This window comes from Danio rerio, chromosome 17 (assembly GCF_052040795.2).
Source record: "Danio rerio strain M-AB ecotype USA chromosome 17, GRCz13ab, whole genome shotgun sequence".
NCBI lineage: Eukaryota > Metazoa > Chordata > Actinopteri > Cypriniformes > Danionidae > Danio > Danio rerio.
In genome coordinates, this window is record NC_141037.1 from 55,249,604 (window position 1) to 55,268,765 (window position 19,162).

The window sequence follows — 19,162 nt, forward strand, 5'->3', positions numbered from 1 at the left end:
CCATTTCTGTCCTTTCCGGTTATAAAGTTAAGACACCATTCGAATATGTTATTTGGTTTGTTAATGTGTTCCTTATTCATCATCCACCTGACCACTGTGATAGGGGAACTGCTCTCAGACCAGGGGTCTGTTCTTTGTACCTCGCTTAAATGATCTAAGATGATTTGGCAGATCCTGGATCTTTCAATCTTGATAACTGATCTCTCGCTTATTTGGTTCTTCAAACAAGTTCGCGAATCAGATTAGAATGTCTGGATAAGCTGATCTGAGATCGCTGCGTGTGTTGTGAAGGACAGATCTATCGATCCTCGAAATCATGATCAGCAATGCAACGATTGGCTGACGGCACAGCAGCGTAATGACATCATCTGATTAATATTCAATTATCCATGTGAGCAAAATAACATCAAATTAGCAGAAAACGGTTTGTTAAATATGACACGCAATAACTTTACACATGTGTTGGGAGCTGCAGGCTTTACTCTTTCATGCGTCAAGAGTATTCATCATGTATTTCAATGCATATCAATGTATTTAGTTCTACATTTAGAGAAGATTTTCTTTATTATAGTAGCCAATTTTTTAATCGGTGTAAAGAATAACTGGTTGTTTACAAAAGCATTTTCATATTGGTAAAGGCGTCTGCAACTTTTGTGAAGCATCAAATCACTGGCATATTAACTGTCAAAACATATTTCAAACGCATTTCTATTATACACAATTTGTACTAAAGCGATCTAAAAAGTTCATATCAATAAGTTTTCTCTTTGCACCACCAGGTGGCAGTCTTTGTACTTTCATTTCGAGGTTGCAGATTGCTTAAGTTTTATTAATATGTATTATATACTTTTATTTTATTAATGACTATAACTTTATATATATATATAGTTAAAAATATGTACCATTTTCCCAAGTGTATAACTACTACTGTAAGAAAATATCAGAATTCGGAACATACTTTCAGTATTATATTTGTTTGAACTGAGCTGATCTAATCCTGTTTATATCAATTGAACCTGCACCCGATCAGGTTTGACCTAGCAGTACTGTTGCTATGACAACAACTCTCGGATCAGCTTTGAAGAATGAAACGAGCCTGGATCGTGTCAAATCGTCAATATCCAAATCCAGCTAACTGAGTAATCCACGTACGAAGAACGGACCCCAGCTCAGGTGATCTTATTCATTGCATCAAACACCATTAAAGTGTAGCTGTGCTATAACATCCTCAGATTCCACTGCGTGCATACGTAGTTTGACTTTTTTATCCTGAAAGTTGTGTAAATAATTGTCTGGAGCGCTGTACCTCAGAGACCAAGTCTGCAGTCTTTGAATGACAGGTTGTTACAGTTGCGTGATTCCAAAGGAGAAGATCATGCATTGGTGCGCCAACAATCTTACTGCGTCCGATAACCACAGCCCTCTTTCCTGCCAAAGACACACCTAAATACAACACAATGAGGAAGGTCAGTAGAAATACTCAAATTTAATTTGATATACATTTATAAAACACACACACACACACACACTAATCTGTTCAGTTAAAGAGATAGTTCACCCAAAAATGATGACTTTCATCATTTACACAACCTTAACGCCAAATTCACACAGGGCTTCGGCGTCAACGCTCGACTGAAGGCGTGTCTGAAGTTGGGGTTGACGTGATCGTCATAGCAGTGTCAGCCAATAAAATTCAGTCAGCAATAGGCCACTTTCTAGCTGGTGTATTTGCATACAGCGATCTGATTGGCTGACGCTTTCGTCGGCGCTTAGTTAGCTAGTGCCAACTTCTGCAGTGAGCAACGCCTCTGAAGCGGCGCCGACGGATCCACAATGCAGTTTGGCAACACCTGACGTCACCAATTCAAAGTGAATGGGAAGCATTGACGCTGACTTGTTCCAACTTGTTCCAAACCTGTTTTACTTTCTTATGTGAAGATATTTGGAAGAAAGCTGGGGACCGCTGGGTTCTATAGTATTTGTTTTTTTGTACTATGCAAGTCAATGGTCCCCAGCTTTAAAGTTTAGATTAAAGATTTTCAGCTTTATTCAAATGATCTTCTTTTATGTTCAACCAAAGAAAGAAACTCATGAAGGTTTGAAACCACTTGAGTGTGAGTAAATGTTCATTTTTGAATTCCTTTTAAGAGCCCATATTATGGGTTTTTGAAAATGCCCTTCCATGTAGTGTGTGTAAGAGCTGTAAGTGAAGTGAAGTATCCAGCTAAGGCTTAAATCTGTAAGAGTACAGTGTTTAAAACGGTTGATTCATCTATAAAAAGAGTCGACTCATAGTGCTTCAAACGAGTCGCCTTGACACCGAGTCATTAGGTGTTTCGCCATGACGTACGAACGAAACCAAGTTATTCACACGCACGCGCAAACCCGGGAGATTTGAAACCTGCGGCCCCGCCCTCTGACACAGATACCCACACACACACACAAACACACACACACACACACACAAACATGCCGGTTGATTGAAGTCACACTGCAGATGGATTTTATTAAGTCTCTACCCAAAGATGAAACTTCAGCATTATGACCAAGCAGTTGGAAACTACATGCTATAAAGAATACTTCATCTGCGTTTGTTTAAGGAAGGATCCGTAAAGAGTAATTTACTTATGGACATGTCAGGATGGGTTTCTTCCTCCATTTCTCAAGTGTAAGTACGTGCAATTAAAGTGGTCCCACTTTATATTAAGTGTACTTAACTACTATGTACTTACATCAAAAAATAAATACAATGTACTTACTGTGTTTTTAATGTATTTGAGAACACTTGTGGTGCTTTTGAGTTGGGATAGAGGTCGGGTTATGGACAGGTTTGGTGGCATGGGTAGGTTTAAGGGTGGGTTAAGGTGTAAGGGATGGTCAACAGTGTATTTACAAATGTAATTACAAAAGTTAACTACAGATGTAATTACATACATGTATTTAATCAAGCTTAAGTACACAATCCTATGTATATTAAATCCTATGTAAGTACATATTAGTTAAGGCCACTTAATATAAAGTGGGACCATTAAAGTTGCCTCGTTGACTCTAGCTTGCAAATGTATTTAGTTGTGATTTGTTACTTGTAACCGCGTGTACTGTATCAGGTTAACTGGCTATATTCTCATATCGCATGCAAAGCCACGTTTAAAACGCGACGCGTGCTGCTTTGTTTACGGAGCTCCGTGGAGGAGGGTAGTGTGTGTGTCTGTGTGTGAGTGTGTGTGTGTGTGTGCACGCGCTGTCGTCCGGAGGTGTGTGTGTGTGTGTTTGTGCGCGCGTTGTCGTCCGGAGCAGGGTAAAGTGTGTGTGTGTGTGTCTGTGAAAAGAGCAGAGTGAGACAAGCTAGAAGATCTCCTCAACAGTTTTTGGAGTTTTTGCTCAATAAAATAGTCGTCTGTATTTTCAAGTCTATCATCTGTATTTACATTCACCCACTGGCAGCTAAAATCCACGCCTACACTATCGAGCGTGTATGAACTGTGATTACTTTTATATTGCTGATTAGCTGTTGGGCATTTCACTCTCTGACTGAAGGCAGTCGACCAATCGCGACAGACTGTCATCGGTCCAATCAGCGTAGATTAGCTTCGCGCTAAGGAGGGGTTTGGGAACAAATGAATCACTGGACGATTCATACGGGAGTCGCTGGAATAATTAGGTAAAAATAAATGCAGATTATAAGACCATGAAAGTGTTTTTTGACCTTGCATGCATATTAAACTGTTGTTGGAGACCCTTACAACCAAGATATGACCCTATTTCATGTATAATATGGGCTCTTTAATGCAAAACACTCCTATGGATCTTAAAAGTGATGTTTAAAGAATCTGTCTTTGACAAAAATGGACAAAGATGTTGAGTAACATTAGTCCTTGCAAATCCAAGTCTTCTTCTAAAGGTATGCTTGAAAAAAGCTAACGTTTTCTCTCAAATCTCCTGAAATCGGTGACTAACTCATATATACAAAGCACAAATAGAATATGTTGAACCCATAAATAACATGAAACCGCATCAGTTCTTGAGTAACTTGCAGTCATTGACCTAAAAGGCAACAGGTTTCAAATGCAGCCATATTGGCTTTGGATAATCAACACAAGTATACAATATCCCAAAGTAAGTTTATCAGTTCACAAGACTTTGGTTGGAGCTGTATGGATTAATTATACACTATGAACTTTCCAGGGTATAAAACTGAAGACCACATTGATTTTCACTTGATGGAAAGGAGCTAACATGGTCTATCTCCTTTAGTGCATCACGGACTAAAGAAACTGTATCTGCATTTCCAGTAGTAGTCCAGAATAATAGTTCAGAAACACCCTAGACTATTTTAAAGTGAGCTGTACAGTGTATACTGTGGAAGTGACACTTGGATCTGTGCTGAATGAACGGAACAAGAAGATCTGAAGAGCATATTTTCCACACATCGAATGTTTTACTTGGGGGTTTTAATAAATGCTAGAGAATTGTAAGAAGAATAAGGGGTCAATCACACTGAATGCGCTTTTCCCTGATAAATATGCGAGACGCACCACGCTGCCTTTGTTAACAAGAAAAGAAGAAGTGTGGTGCGCTTTTTATGTCGCTAGTGAAAGATTACAAATTTCTTTAAATATATATACATTTCATTGTAAAATACATTCTGAGGGAGCCTATACGTGAAACACAGGCCCTGTTTACACTAATGCATTTTAGTTTGAAAACGCATCAGTTTTGCTACGGTTACGCCGTCCGTCCACACTACACCGGAGTTCTCGAGCGTTTCGAAAACGCTGGAGAGGCCGTTTTCATTCTGAAACGCTGCTGCTCCGTCTCAGTGTGGATGAGGGAAAACGGAGACATCTGAAACAGAGGCGGGGCTGCAGACATTCGCCTCTCTGATTGGGGCTTTTCCTCAACATTAAGTAGCCTAACACACACAGTTCAGTCCTGCATCCTCTCCTTGTAAGTTCAGACTTCACAAGTTTGATCAAGGCTGCAGTCTCTTCTTCTCAGTTTGATATGGAAAACAGACTATACCGAGGACACAGGTAAATCTTTAAAGGGAACAGTGTACTTCATAACTTCATTCACATCACCCTGGCTACGTTCACTTTCTCAACAATAAAATGTAAACTTGATATAAGGAACTGCCTATTTTCATTTTATTATTAGCAACTTAACAGACAGCAGAAATGTTGAGACGTCGTGCTGCATATATGAGCGTCATCTTCACTGTGTGGATATTTATAACTAAACGGAGTCAATAACAACTGCCTCCTTTCAATTTCAGTGAAAATACGAAACACACCCTCTCTTCTGCTGAATATCAGTTTTAATAAGCGATATATAAGTATAACATACAATAAGTTTATACATTGTAGGAAATAAAGGCAAGCGATCAGTCAATATACAGAATGTACATGGATTAATCATTAACTTATCTTTGCGCTCAGCCAAAACACGTTACCTGTGAACAAGTGATAGATTCCAATGACCAAAGTCAGGGAATATGTTGTTAAATAAACACAACAAGATGAATGAAATATCCCGTTTAATAAATATAGTGAGATTAGATCCAGCGGGAGATGCTTGATGAGAAGTCCGACTAGCACAGCTCTCATCTGGGTAGATGGGCTGCAGCGCTTGCCCGAGTGTGTGTGTGTGGTCACGTGATGTGCGTTTTCAGCGTTTTGGTGTGGATGGAGAGCAGTTCAGAAACGCTGGGTAAAACGCGAGTGTGGACGCGGATCGTTTTCATTCTAAAACGCCGTTTTAAAACTAAAACGCACTAGTGTAAACGGGGCCACAGTCTCATGCCTCCAAAGTAATGCAAATTGTCAGTTTCAAAGCACAGTTGTGTCTATTCTCTAACAAATGGCACAGTAACCCTTTCAAGTGGTTCAACTGGCCAGACGGCTTCTGAATCCAGTACGTCATTTGCAAACTTTGTTTTCATGCTAAAATGTATTGTGAATGGGTACCTGTATGCTGATGAGATTGGGGCAGGGGGGGAAAGGCAATTTACCCTGCTGACAACAACACTTCATTTGCATGCTTTGTTTAGGTTTGTCCCTACCTCTATGCATCAATGTCTGTAAAAATGTGTTTAAAACTGAGTGCTTGACTGCACTAGTTCATAATTCTTTCGATGATGCCACAGCGATGTCGTGTTCTTCTTATTAAAGGATTCTGCTTTGAAGATACCCGAAAGTTCTCCTTGGTTTTTGGCTCGTCTTAGAAATTCACAACACTAGGCATGACTGAATCAGCTGCATATTGTGCGCAAGTGGTGCTTGTTGATATTCATATACTTTTAATATTTAATAATATTATGATATTCAAGATTTATAAAGTCAAACAGCTCCGGATAACTCAAAACAGCAACTAAAAGTCTCTCCTCAATCTTTAAAAGTCTCCAAAGTCATCTTGACAGCACAAATACTGCTGTCACCTCAACGGAAACCCCGCCTCTGCTTTCTTTTGATTGGAGAATGAAAAAGACACGACTGACGCTAAGGGTTGACATATAGCACACAACGGCAAAAACAATAGTGGTGCAGTAGCACTTCAGGGCGTCCAGAGTTCGAATCCCAGCTCGAGGACATTTTCCGTCCCTACCCTCTCTCTCCCCCACTTTGCTTCTTGTCTGAAATACTGAAATATCAAAAGAAAACTGTGTAATCTGAACAGAGTTTAGTCTGAAGTGCCTGACTCACCTGTTTGTTTGATGAGCTCCATACATCCATTAGGAGTACATGGGATAAAACAGTCTCCAAGATCACCACGTGCCAGTTTCCCTGCATTGATGCTAGTCAAACTGAAGCAAGCAAACAAACACACTTTAAATCAGTCTCTTTAATCATTTAAAAGACATATTAACTCAGAATTGTAACAGAGTAATGGTTAAAAATGAATTATATTTCTGTACCCATCCACATCTTTCTCTGGAGCCACAGAATTGATGACTCTTTCTGTGTTAATAGTGTGGATGGAGTCGAGGGGCAGCTGGACTATGAGCCCATGGATCTTGGAGTTCTCGTTGACTTCAGTCACACTCTGCAAAACCTTTCCAACATAAACACAGTTAATAAAAAAAAACACAACACTAAACAGGTTATCACTCTCTCTTAGTGATTTGCTCTACCTCTGTCTCGGTCGCAGTTTGTGGAAGCTTTATATGGACAGCAGTGATCCCAATCTACAATTGAGAAAGGTCATTAAAGTCATTTTGATATGCGTTATATCATTACTTTAGATCACTCCACCATGGAACATTTCACTCACATTTATTTATTTTTTTCTTTCTGAAAGGGAGTCAGTTTCACATTTATAATACTTTTTTCTATCTATCTATCTATCTATCTATCTATCTATCTATCTATCTATCTATCTATCTATCTATCCTTCCCTTCATCCAACCATCCATCCAATAATTAATCTATCCAACCATTCATCTAACCATCTATCTGTCCATCTAACCAACCATCCATCCATCCAACCATCCATCTATCCATCCATCCATCCATCTAAATATCCATCTATCCAATCATTAAACCTTCCTTTCATCTAACCATCCATTTATCCGTCTAACCATCCATCCATCCATCTAACCTTCCATCCAATTAACAAACCATCCAACCATCCATCTAACTATCTAACCATCCATCCATCCAACTATATCTATCCAACTATCCATCCAACCATCCATTCATCCATTTAATCTTCCCTTCATCTATCTAACCATCCATTTATACATCCATCTATCCAACCATCCTTCAATCATCCATCAATCATCCATCCATCCATCTATCTAATAATTAATCTATTTAACCATCCATCTATCCAACCATCCATCCATCCACTCATCCAACTATCTATTTATCTATCCAACCATCTAAATATCTATTTATCCAACATCCCCTTCATATAACCATCCATCCATCTAAATAGCTATCTATCCAACCATTAAACCTTCCTTTCATCTAACCATCCATCCATCTAACAATCTATTGATCTGTTTAACCATCCAACCGTCCATTCATCCAACAATCTATTTAACCATCCATCCATCCATCCATCTAATAACATATCCAACCATTCATGTTGCTATTTAACCATCTAAATATCTATCCAACCATCCATCTAACTACCATCTATCTAACCATCTATCCATCCATCCATCCATCCAACTATCTATGTAAATATCCATCTATGCAACCATCCATCCATTTATCTATCAGATAATCTATCCATCTATCTAAATATCCATCCATCCATCAATCTATCTTTGAGTTTTTCTTCTGTTGAACACAAATAAAGAAATATTGAAGAAAGTTAAGAACATGTGATCACTGACTTCCTGACTATCATTGACTATCCCTTTAAGAGACACAACCCTTTAAATTAGAGCATGCGAGAAGTCTTGTGACATTAAACTGAATTTGCTACTTTCAAAGACCAGTCAGAAACTTGTCTGTACAGTACTGAGCATACAGCTAAGAGATTAAAGTTGCAGAATCACCATGTTATTGTTGCTTTACCTGGGCAGCAGCCTTTAGCTTCATGCTAATGTACAAGTTTGAGTCATCTCTGTCTCCCACCTATAGCAGACAAAACCCATCAACACCAGACAATTAGTCCAAAAACATTTAAGACACATACAACTAAAATGGCACAAATAAAAATTGAGAAAAGAGGAAATGATCCCGATTTTTAAATGCCCCCAGTAATGTAAGTCAAGTTGCGGCCCTGCTTCTGAAATGTTTTACTGTTATTCATAGAGAGATAACGTATCACCACTCACCTGTAACACAACAAGGCCTGGCTCGAAGTTGGGATGAGTCTTTTTCATTTCCTCCACCTCTTCCTTCAGCCTCTCTCGAACCTGACTGCAGACACATACAGTTAGAATTCAAAACTCGCACTTCAGCAGTGTTTATTTGAGCAGTAAATCTGCTATTGAGCAGCGTATATTTGAGGGCGTGCCAGAAGTTGAATGAATATCGACTTGTAATACTGCGCTCATGACATTGGTCATTGAAATAACGTCATAGAATGTTGGAAGATCTGTGTAAAAGGCCCGCCGCCACAGCTGGAAAAAAAATCCTAGAGGAAACACTGAATGCACTGACATAAAACTGTTCTCTATAAAAGATGTGACTTTCGCCCATAGACTGTAAAATATATGGACGTAGTATCCGTGACGTCACCCATAGGATTCTAAAGAGCGCAAAAGAAGCCACAAGTAGGCGCGGCCAACCGTCGCCATTTTGTTCGCGCGTCATCACACCCACGGCGGGATACCAAACAAGGGCAAACAGGCGGAGAGTGAGCAGAGCTACTGACACCTGCTGACAGTTTGCTTGGACCTGGTTCAGACACACTTTACTTTGGGAGAACGCTTAATACTTTATCACCTGTGACTCGTTTGTATTCTGACCACTTGTGCTTGGTTGTATACTATATCAATAAAGTGTTTAGTCTTTTAAAAACACTGCTGTAACACATTGCGCCACTAAACATTGTTCTTATGACGTTTTTCAACAGGAGGAAAACGCGAATTACTTCCAAACACTTCAGATATAGTGTGTGTTAGTAAATGCAAGACTATTGATGAAATCCAGCATAACACTGTATGACAACGCTTCAGATGACAGTTCTAGAGCCTACAGCTAATCAATCTGACAGATTCTAGAGTGCATTACAGCTCTAAATATAAACGATAAATGATCTTAAATAAAACAAATACATGTATAGAGATGGTATATAAGTATATAACTTTACTCACATGGGAAACGGAGGCCACGTGAATGGTTTGTGAGCCCAATTAAGTGCACTCAGCATGCCATCTAATAATTGTAGGAAACAAGTCCAAAAGACAGTCGACTGTGTAAAGCCACATAAAACAACGCAGAAATACGATAAATATGCCGAGATCAGTGGCTAATTTGCAGGATTCAGCTGAGGTGACGTGACGGCGACCAACGAGATCTAGCTGTCACTCAAGTGGCCACGCCCTTAATTATGCAAACTTAATATAACTTAATATAAAGGAAACGGATGAGTTATAAAAAAATTCACCCCCTCACAGTTGTCATGAAGGGTAATATTAGCTGTATTAACCAAAATCTTTTTTTGTACCAGGCTGTAAACACCTTTTTTTCTGCTGTAAAATTGGCCATTCTAACAGTGGGTTCAATTGAAATTTGCTCTGTTTTGGAGCCAGGAGCGGCCAAGACTAGCGGAATTTCGGATGAATTGCAGTTTTAGTTACTTCCGTATTGGCTTCCTGAGAGAGAGCGGGAGGTTGCCGCTTGCTTTCACCCCATTCACACTGGGCGTCAGCGTCAACGCTTCCCATTCACTTTGAATGGGTGACGTCAGGCATTGCCGAACTGCATTGTGGATCCGTCGGCGCCGCTTCAGAGGCATTGCTCGTTGCAGACGTTGGGACTAGCTCAACTTTTTAAGCGCCAATAGAAGTGTCACCCAATCAGATTGCTGTATGCAAATACACCAGCTAGACAGTGGCCTATTGCTGAATGAATTTCATTGGCTGACGCTGCTATGATGATCGCGTTTGCCCCAACTTCAGACACGCCTTCAGTCAAGCAGTGACGCTGAAGCCCCGTGTGAATGGGGCGTTAGGGAAGTTCAAAACTTCTTCAAAAACTGTTTTTCAGGTCCATTTGCAACCTTAGGACTTGAATGAATGAATTGATTTTCTGTTCGCCACAGGGGAATGAACCGCCAACTTCATTCGAAGCGCATCGTAACGCAATGTGCTGACCGCTGGACCACAACGGAACTGCTATGCTTGTGTGGCTGGAATAATACTTAATCATCATCATTACCCTGCAGGCTACATTTTGCTCACGGGGCTGCGAGACAATAAATAAGAAGAGCGGAGCTGCAGAAAAATAATGGATAAAAAGACTGAGGCTATGGTCAAATAAATAAATAAATGAAAAAAAAGTGCGACTGCTGGCGACTCCGTTCGCCATGCTGGAGAGGAACAGTCTGCGCAAAAAGAGCACAGAGTGGGTGTCCTTGACTACAGCTCTCATCTGATTGGCTGAAAGGTACGAGTTGCCCTGAATCTGCCAGGAAAGTCTCAAAAATACACACACACACGTATCCAGGGGGAGTCGTACGTGAAAGAGGATTTGCACATTCTCATTCAGGATGAACTCGCAAGTTTTAAACATTCAAAACTTTTTGTACACTCTTATACATTTGCAAATGGTGCTTTGCATTTGTGAAACGTATTTTATGAAAATGTATTTTTATTTTGTGCACGTGAAATTTTTTTGTGCATATAAATAAATATTTTACGCACGTGAATTTGGCTACGCATGTGTACATCGTGTCTTTTGCGTGAATTATTATTGAGACTTATCTGATTCCATATACCGTAGCAACGGTATGGCAGAAAATTTTTTATTTTAATTTTAAAACCTTGATTTTGCAACCTATACCTTGAAAACGGTTATCATCCTATGCCTAGTTGATGCAAGCTTCCCTTGTTCACTTGATGAAGTATAACGCTCTTCAAAATGGCATCAGGGATTCCGCTGAGGGAATGAAAGCAGTCTAAAAGTAGAGCCATCTTTTCGCAGCCATCTTTAAAGTTTAACATAAGACACAGATTATAAGCCACAACTACAGACACCATCACTGGTCATCTTTCATCCATATCCTCTGCTTTCACACACAACAGTGTGCTTCTCAAAGAAATGGACCCATCCTTGTAAGGTTGTATAATCTCTGCACATTGTAGCGTTCATTTTTGGACATGATGACAATTGACAAAGCTGATAATCTTTGTGAAATTAGACCTTAAAACTTAAATTATATATCATTACTACACATTTTTGCTGTTATTAATAGATTAAGAGAATCTTTATTTGTACTGAATTCGATTTTTTTGTTAAATTTTAGGTCAAAAAGATTTGAAGTGCACCTTTGCATATAATTAAAACAAAATTGTGATTTTTTTTTCTTTTTCTTTTTTTTTCACGGATAAGAAATTATAATTTTTTCTTTGTACACTGTTAAATTATTTAAAATATCCAGTTTGCATAAAGAAGCAAAATGTAAACTACAAGACTAACACACTTTACACTATACGAATATGTCATTTTAAATCAACAGTAGGTAAACAACATCAAAGAACATAGAAATATAAGTGCACTGAAAGGAAAATGGCTCGTGAGTAAACATGATGTTAGGAAAACAGCTGAATTCAAAGAGGTAAAGTTGGTTATATTTTTACACATTCGTTCATTTAGCAGTCTATATATTGTTTACTATGTTACTTTGAATATTCGATCGGAATTAGCATGCAAGTGTGACTTGAAAACAACATTAACACTGTTTATTTGACTATGAACAATGTTGTACTTTGATAGTCATTGGCTGCTAATATGATTTCCCTATTTAAAATTTGCAATCAATACTTTTCTGAAAAGATATTAAGGGGAATGTCTGAAAATCCGAATATAAAACCAACTTAACTTCTATGCTGAATTCTAAACACATTCATACACGTTTAAGAAATAATCTTTTGTGTGTGTGAAGCTGTGAACTGATTTACATGACAGCTACTCTTGAAACGTAATAAAAATGTGATCATGAAATCTTCTCGAGTTCAGAGGTCACTGCCAAAACAAACAAAAAAGAAATTCGCTTCAAAAGAATACAAAAATAAGCAACAGCGTTTCCAATCAGTCAACCATACTTTCGTGATTTAATCACGAATATAAAGCCAACAAGTTTTATGAAACCTGAAGTTTAAAAACAACTTTGCAAAGGAAATAACTTACGCTGAGATGGTTTTCCCGCAGATGATCTGAGCAGGCATCGTGTAACTTTATGAGCTTGTTTTGTGAAATAGGAGATGCAGTTGTGTCCTCTGCAGTTTGTGCTGCTAACAGAAAGCACGTGCCCAACTCTTCTTCTACTTGTCTGACTGACGCCTTGTCTAGCGTTACGAAACCAATCCGCCCCTACGTTCGTGAATAGCAGAAAATACGTACATTTACGTCAATGTAGATATCTGTCTGCCAGTAGTGCCACAACAATATTCGCCTTTTTAATCTGCTAAAATAAGACTGGATCTTTATCTTGACGATTAAACAGTATGTACAGTATGGTAAATTTACTCATTGATTTGTTTTATCCGTGTTTACAATATTGCTGAAAAATCCAGTTTAAACCAGCCTAGGCTGGTTGGCTGGTTTTAGCTGGTCGACCACTGGTTTTAGAGGGGTTTTGGCCATTTCCAGGCTGGCTTCCAGCCATTTCCAGCCTGGTCTTAGCTGGTCAGGCTGGAAAATGACCAGCTAAATCCAGCTTGACCAGCCTGGTTTAAGCTGGACATAGCTGGTTTTGGCTGGGCTCCCAGCCTGGCTAGGCTGGTCAAGCTGGTTTTAGCTGGTCATCTCCCAGCCTGACCAGCAAAGACCAGGCTGGAAATGTCTGGAAACCAGCCTGGAAATCGCCAAAACCCCTCTAAAACCAGCCTGGTCGACCAGCTCAAACCACCCAATTAGCCTAGGCTGGTTTAAGCTGTTTTTTTCAATAGGGATAAAAGATAATTCACGATAATCCCTGCTTAAAAAATCCATCTTAAACTAGCCTAGGCTGGTTGGCTGGTTTTAGCTGGTCGACCAGGCTGGTTTTAGATGGGTTTTGGCCACTTCCAGGCTGGTTTCCAGCCATTTCCAGCCTGGTCTTAGCTGGTCAGGCTGGGAGATGTCCAGCTTAAACCAGGCTGGTCAAGCTGGTTTTAGCTGGTCATTTTCCAGCCTGACCAGCTAAGAACAGGCTGGAAATGGCTGGAAACCAGCCTGGAAGTTGCCAAAACCCCTCTAAAACCAGCCAACCAGCCTAGGCTGGTTTAAGGTGGATTTTTTAGCAGGGATGTGGGATGTTATATGAAAGGCCAGAAGGCGTTCATCAATCATTCATTTTCTTTTTGGCTTAGTCCCTTTATTAATCCGGGGTCGCCACAGCGGAATGAACCTCCAACTTATCCAGCATGCTTTATGCAGCGGATGCCCTTCTGACCGCAACCCAACACTGGAAAGCCAGAAGACGTGATTTCAAGAAATGATCTTTGATAACAATTAAACATGCATTTATATTTTTTTTTATCATTTTCTTTTTCATTTTCAAATTGTTAATTGTTCAATAAAAAAATAATAAAAAACAAACATTTAAACATGCAGATAAAGTCTATACAAACACAACCTTCAATACAATGGTGGCAAATGTGCTGATAAAGTGATAACATGATCAGTTTTTGATTGTGGCTGTGTTGTAATTTTCAGTTGAACAACTTTTAAAAGATAAGAGACAGCACAAAGAGGAGTATTCAATTGTCTTGGAGCTGTTAAATCAACACACATTAGTCCTTTTGGACTTTGCACAGGTCAGGGACATGTTGAACAAGAGTGATAGTGATCATACTACATCAGATGTCTGGAATAATTCAGCATTTCAGTTGCTAAGGAGGCTGCTTTAATGTGTACCCCTAACCCAGTTTGTCTGTCAGTCTGCAATCCAGCCCACTCGGTTAGGCTTGCAAAAATAAATGAATCCTTGGACTCCATTTTGTTCGTTCTTACATTGTTGATGCTTGATTTAAAGCTTTAGTGGCTGACCATGGGTGACGCAGTAGGTAACACTGTCGCCTCACAGCAAGAACGTCGCTGGTTCGATCCTCGGCTGGGTCAGTTGGCGTTTCTGTGTGGAGTTTGCATGTTATCCCTGCGATCATGTGGGTTTTCTCTAGGGTGCTCTGGTTTCCAAAGACATGCGGAATTGGGTAGGCTAAAATTGTCCATAGTGTATGAGTGTGTGTGTGTGGATGTTTCCCAGAGATGGGTTGTTTCTGATTGGCACATTTGATTGTAATTGTCAAATGACAGCAACAGAAAAAAGCTATACAGACATTTTCATCGATTTATGAATGGCCAGTAAGCTGATTTTAACTTGCAATATTTTTGCCCAAACGTTCCCATAACAAACACGATCCTTGTGAAAAGCCTTCCCAGGAGAGTTAGTGTTTTAGCAGCGAAGGTTAGGCCAACTCCACATTTAACCCTAATTAACTATAAGACCCAGCTAAATTATTGCCACAGCAGAGCAACTAAAGCCACATAGCAGAAGCATCAGATAGACAGCTGCACAGTGGAAACTACAGGAACTAAGAGAGAAACAACACACAAAAGCTGTTGGATTGTGGAGAAAACAAAAAATTTACAAACGTTTTGCTAATCTAGAGACAAAGGAACATGACACTACTAAAATTAAAATGACTGTCTCTCTGGTATTAAAACTGTAGGAGATGTAACTGCACACAAGAATTTATGAATAGTAGAACTACCAGCAGGAATGAGCTCATGGTAGTCTAATCTGGAATAGATGAGGGGGTTAGAGGTGATAATCGGGATGCTGAACACAGATGAACATGAAGCAGTGCCTTTCACTGCAACTTGGATATTGTGTTGAGATCCCTGCTGAAAAATCCAGCTTAAACCAGCCTAGGCTGGTTGGCTGGTTTTAGCTGGTCGACCAGGCTGGTTTTAGAGGGTTTTTGGCCATTTCCAGGCTGGTTTACAGCCATTTTCAGCCTGGTCTTAGCTGATCAGGCTGGGAGATGACCAGCTAAAACCAGCTTGACCAGCCTAGCCAGGCTGGGAGCCCAGCCAAAACCAGCTATGTCCAGCTTAAACCAGGCTGGTTAAGCTGGTTTTAGCTGGTCATTTTCCAGCCTGACCAGCTAAGACCAGGCTGGAAATGGCTGGAGACCAGCCTGGAAGTGGCCAAAACCCCTCTAAAACCAGCCCGGTAGACCAGCTCAAACCAGCCAACCAGCCTAGGCTGGTTTAAGCTGGATTTTTCAGCAGGGATGAGCCTAAATGACCTAGCATTAGCCAAAAATCCCACGTTTAGTATAACATAGCTTTTGTTTCAAGCTGTCATTGATGTTTGCAGCACAAATTTTGAGCAGATGGGTAAAAATGAGGCTTTTGATTGTATTTGTTTTTAATCCACGGATAGCTGTATGCATGTGGATTACCTTTATAGGTGGAGCACGTCTCTCTTAACAGCAATTGTTGTCCTGATAATACATTTAACTTGGTCAAATTCTGGATCGTGGCACTATAGCTTATGATTAACTCCTTGCAGGGATTAGATTCTGGTGTGTTTTTGGCAGAGGTCTTGAGTCCTTGCGTAATTCAGCCTGACCGTTGCCTGCTTGAATGTTTATTCAACAGGGTCAAGGTGCAAGGTGTTACAAACACACTCGGAAATTGAGTACAGTTCTGACACACGCCACCCTGTCTCTGAAATCCATCACTGTTATGCTGAGAAATATAATGCAGCTTTTGTAAGTAGTCAATCTATTTTGTAGCTGTGACTCAAGGAAGAGCTGAGATGGGGAGTGGAAGACAAGCCTGGCATAGGATTAAGGTTGCACAAAACCCATTGAACGAGTTGCAGAGACATTTTTTAAGTTGACAAGTCAAACAAATTCAACTGGGTTAAGATAAGGGGCCTGTCTCATGGAGCTGCATTAGCTGGCTAGCCAGTTAAGTTATAGTTTAGTTTACGCTAATTGTTGGTTTTAGGTACCATGAAGGTAGCTCAGCTCCATAGCAACAAAGAATAATTCAAGGATAACTGCCTTCAGGTGAAGTTTTTTTCCCCTCTCCGCTGTCGCCACTGCCTCGCATGGTTCAGGATTGGTAGAGCTACGCATCGATGAATTTGCTCTTCAGTGTTTGAACTCTCAGTAATGATTAAATCACACTGAACTGAGCTAAACTGAACTGAACTTAAACACTAAAACCTGAATCACACTGTTCCAGTTACTATGACCATTTATGTGAAGCTGCTTTGACACAATCTACATTGTAAAAGCGCTATACAAATAAAGCTGAATTGAATTAAATGTTACCTAAAACCCAAGATTGGTGCAATCTAAATTGAAAGTGAACTGGCTAGACAACTAGTCCAGCTTCATGGTACAGGCCCCAGGTTAAGTTACTCCAAGTCACACTAGAGCAGGGGTGCTCAAGGTCCTTGAGGGCCTTTTGCTTCAACCACAATTAAACACACCTGGACCAGCTAATCAAGCTCCATCTTGGTATACTAGAAACGTCCAGGTAGGTGTGTTGAGGTAAGTTGAAGCTAAACTCTGCAGGACACCGGCCCTCCAGGACTGAGTTTGGGCATCCAAACGGAATAGTTTTGGGACAACTATGACAAAAGCTTAACATGCTTATCGGAGCAGTTGCAAAGACTTCCAAAGACCTTGTTTCTACATTGACTGGCACGAGCGACCCCTTTTCCTCATCACTACTGATGTAACTGCAATAAAACCTTCAATGAGTACGTTTAAACCAATAATTAAAAAAATATTAAGACAATACTCTGATTACGAGTCTACCATGTAAACAGTGATTTCTGATTAATTTAATCAGATTGTGGTCATAAACAAACTAAATAGAAATCAAATTAAGACTTGTCCATACAGTAGTCAACGTTTAAAAAAGCTTGTCAAGATAAGACAAGAATTGTTGTCGTTGAATATTTTTAGAACAACTTTCATAAAAGCTTTGGATCCACTTCAAATGTTGACTACTGCATGTATATTTTGCAGGGAAAGCAATAACTGACTAAATGTTGACCTTTCAGTAAAAACATTTTCCAAATGGACTTCCCAATGTATAAAAACTCAAGCTAGACAATGTAAAAGTTATACTAGAGGGCCTTTACTTAAAAAAAGTTCTCAAAGCAGTAGCTTATTCTCAACTAGAGTGCTTCTGACATTCTGTTGTACGCCACTGCAAAAAAAAAAAAAAGGTGGGGTTTAACAAGATGAATAGAGGTTAAAGCAAGTGATTGCTCTATATTTTAAATCTCTGTACAAAGAGGTCATGTTTGTTGGTCTCTTGCAATCACGTAAAGCAATTTTGCAGGTCAGAGTTCACCAAGCTTGAATTTTTCAATGCAGCAGCATGTGAAACTCGTCGCATGAACTTGCGTTTCGGTCTACAACATTTGGATGCCTATGAATGGAAGTCCATAGGGTGAAAAGTGCAGCGTGACTGTGGCTTAACTCTGGAATGCATGCTGCTGAAAGTGTGGCATATGAAGCAAACAGCCAATCACATGACACATAAGAGTCTGTTTAAATCAATGGTATCAAACTCAATTCCTGGAGGGCTGCAGCTCTGCACAGTTTAGGTCCAACCACCTCCAACGCACACTTGCTTAACAGTCTCAGGTAGTCTTGAACACCTTGATTAGTTGGATCAGCTGTGTTTGTTTAAGGTTGGAGCAAATCTGTGCAGAGCTGCGGCCCTCCAGGGATTGAGTTTGAGACCTATGGTTTAAATGATTTCTCACAAGAGTCAGCACAATTCATTTCTCTGTTGAAGAGAACACCGCTGAAAAGATCCCCTCTTCCCTTCCTTCGGGACATTTTCCTTTCACGGTGCTCTAGCAAAGCTACCAGTACTGTGAAAGACTACAGCAACCTGTTTAGTTCTGACTGAAAAATACATCAGAGTTGACCTACAAGATTTGATGTTTTGAACTAGTTTTTCAACAGTTTGCTTGGTTAGTGTCATTTATTCGCGCTCACTCCTTGAATCTTGACTGAGCAAAGTTGTCTTTTCCTCAATTTAGTGTCCATTTTACTTGTGTATCCAGTAGGCAACATTTAAAGTGGAGCAAAAAGCTTGTCATAATTGTCCTAAGACAAGAATTGGTGTTGTGGAATAGTTTTAGGACGATTTTGATGAAAGCTTAACATGCTCTTGGAGCAGTAGCAAAGACTTCCAGAGACCTTGTTTCTACATTCTGGACGACGACTTTTTCTCTTGACTACTGGTGTAACTGCAATAAAACCTTCATTGAGTACATTTACATGGACACCAATAATTCGATTTTAATCTGATTAAGACAATACTCTGATTAAGAGTCTACCCAGGGCCGGCACATCCATAGAGGTGACCTAGGCGGCCGCCTAGGGCGGCAGTATAGATAGGGCGGCATCCGCGACACCTCCCTTACCACCCACGTCTTCAGTTATGCCTGCGACACCTCCCTCACCACCCGCGTCCTCAGATATATTCGCGCATAGGCGACAGAATAGAGA

The 19,162-nt window shown here is 40.0% G+C and overlaps 2 protein-coding genes and 1 long non-coding RNA gene across 14 annotated transcripts in view; all 3 read right to left on the reverse strand.

Annotated features, from left to right (window-relative positions):
* mthfd1b (methylenetetrahydrofolate dehydrogenase (NADP+ dependent) 1b) overlaps positions 1–12,918 on the reverse strand; it is a 51,412-nt gene extending 38,494 nt beyond the window's left edge. For 9 of the 11 annotated variants that reach the window (XR_015512426.1, XR_015512425.1, XR_015512432.1 and 6 more), the window contains exons 1-7: positions 12,810–12,918; positions 8,789–8,873; positions 8,526–8,585; positions 7,130–7,183; positions 6,914–7,050; positions 6,702–6,802; positions 1,307–1,443 (exon numbers count right to left, since the gene is read on the reverse strand). Coding sequence is in view for 2 of the 11 variants with exons in the window: in NM_199529.1 (NP_955823.1) it covers positions 1,307–1,443; positions 6,702–6,802; positions 6,914–7,050; positions 7,130–7,183; positions 8,526–8,585; positions 8,789–8,873; positions 12,810–12,847 (612 nt within the window). In the remaining 9 variants the exon portion in view is untranslated. 11 annotated transcript variants of the gene reach the window in all.
* Positions 1–19,162, reverse strand: part of LOC147840047 (uncharacterized) — a 543,896-nt gene that overhangs the window by 399,968 nt on the left and 124,766 nt on the right. The gene's annotated exons all lie outside the window — the stretch shown is intronic.
* Positions 1–19,162, reverse strand: part of fcf1 (FCF1 rRNA-processing protein) — a 178,250-nt gene that overhangs the window by 104,554 nt on the left and 54,534 nt on the right. Inside the window, exon 5 of one of the 2 annotated variants that reach the window (XR_015512546.1) lies at positions 4,671–5,795. The exons of the other annotated variant lie outside the window; for it this stretch is intronic. The gene's annotated coding sequence lies outside the window, so the exon portion shown is untranslated. Of the gene's footprint in view, positions 1–4,670; positions 5,796–19,162 lie in introns of those variants that run through there. 2 annotated transcript variants of the gene reach the window in all.